The 1,308-nt window shown below is 44.7% G+C and overlaps 1 protein-coding gene across 1 annotated transcript; it reads left to right on the top strand.

Annotated features, from left to right (window-relative positions):
• Positions 1–534: 534 nt before the first annotated feature.
• LOC147898085 (disease resistance response protein 206-like) lies at positions 535–1,101 on the top strand. The gene has a single exon (XM_087378847.1). The coding sequence runs from the start codon at positions 535–537 to the stop codon at positions 1,099–1,101; it is 567 nt and encodes a 188-aa protein (XP_087234973.1).
• The last annotated feature ends 207 nt before the right edge of the window (positions 1,102–1,308 follow it).

Genomic DNA, 1,308 nt, shown 5'->3' on the forward strand with positions numbered 1-1,308 from the left:
GTTCAACATAAAGGGTGTTTTAATCCAATAAATATATTTAAAAGAAGGGAAATGAATGTAAGACCCAAATGTGAGTATTATTATAAATATTACCAAATGCACGACCTCTTATTCATACACCCCCAAAGGGTGGATCTAGCACTACAAGTACGTGCTTCTACATTCTTAATTTGGTGCCCAAGCAAGCGAAATGCTTGTGAGGCACACGAGGAGGAAGAACAATAAAGTCGAGAGCATTCTTATTCGGTTCAACATAAAGGGTGTTTTAATCCAATAAATATATTTAAAAGAAGGGAAATGAATGTAAGACCCAAATGTGAGTATTATTATAAATATTACCAAATGCACGACCTCTTATTCATACACCCCCAAAGGGTGGATCTAGCACTACAAGTACGTGCTTCTACATTCTTAATTTGGTGCCCAAGCAAGCGAAATGCTTGTGAGGCACACGAGGAGGAAGAACAATAAAGTCGAGAGCGTTCTTATTCTTAAGCATAAGAACGCTCCTCAACATACAAAGCCACAGCAGAAATGAAACAATCCACTCCTCTATTCTTCTTCGTCTTCCTGTGTCTCTCTGTAGCTCTGACGCTGCCTGCAGCTAATGCACATGTTGCTCACCGACATTCCCACCTCCGCAGCGCTACGTTCAGCTTCTTCTTGCACGACAACCTCAACTTCACAGACTTCTTAGTCCTCCCAGGCATCTCTGGTGTGGGCTTCGCCGGCTTGACCCCCTTAGCTGCTCCATATGGCACCACCTTCGTCTTCAATGACCCGCTCACAGAAGGACCCGACCCCAGCTCGCAGCAGATCGGCACAGCGATTGGCACCGCCATTGTAGCGTCGTTCGATGGTCTGACTAGTTTGGTGTCCACCATAATAACCTTGAACACGACGAATAATTACAAAGGTACCCTGAGCGTGTCTGGTGTAGCTCCTACAACTTCGACATCCATATCAACCATTTTGGGTGGTACAGGGGACTTCTTGTTTGCTCAGGGACAGCTGATCCAGACTCCCGTCTCTGTGTCCTCCTTCAACGCGACTTTCCGCGGCGATCTTCACGTGATATGGCCTCCATATGTAAAGTTCTGATTAGCGCACACTACAAATATGTGTGAAAAAACAGGCACATTATAGTCCTCTCGTTTCTAGAACTGAGGACTGTTACAATCCGACGGAGCCTCTAAACTGTTCAAGTGTAACCAGCCCATTAACAATAATACCAGAACCATTTTCCGCTCTCTCTTCTTACGCATTTCTTTCAATGGTGTGACATTAGTGTGCTTGAGAGTTGGTTGC

The sequence above is a fragment of the Dipteris shenzhenensis genome, chromosome 9 (assembly GCF_047967505.1).
Source record: "Dipteris shenzhenensis isolate YYH24624 ecotype China chromosome 9, Dip_SZ_1.0, whole genome shotgun sequence".
Lineage (NCBI taxonomy): Eukaryota > Viridiplantae > Streptophyta > Polypodiopsida > Gleicheniales > Dipteridaceae > Dipteris > Dipteris shenzhenensis.

Coding starts and splice junctions, on each gene's coding strand:
- LOC147898085 (XM_087378847.1), top strand. CDS start 535: ATGAAACAATCCACTCCTCTATTCTTCTTCGTCTTCCTGTGTCTCTCT.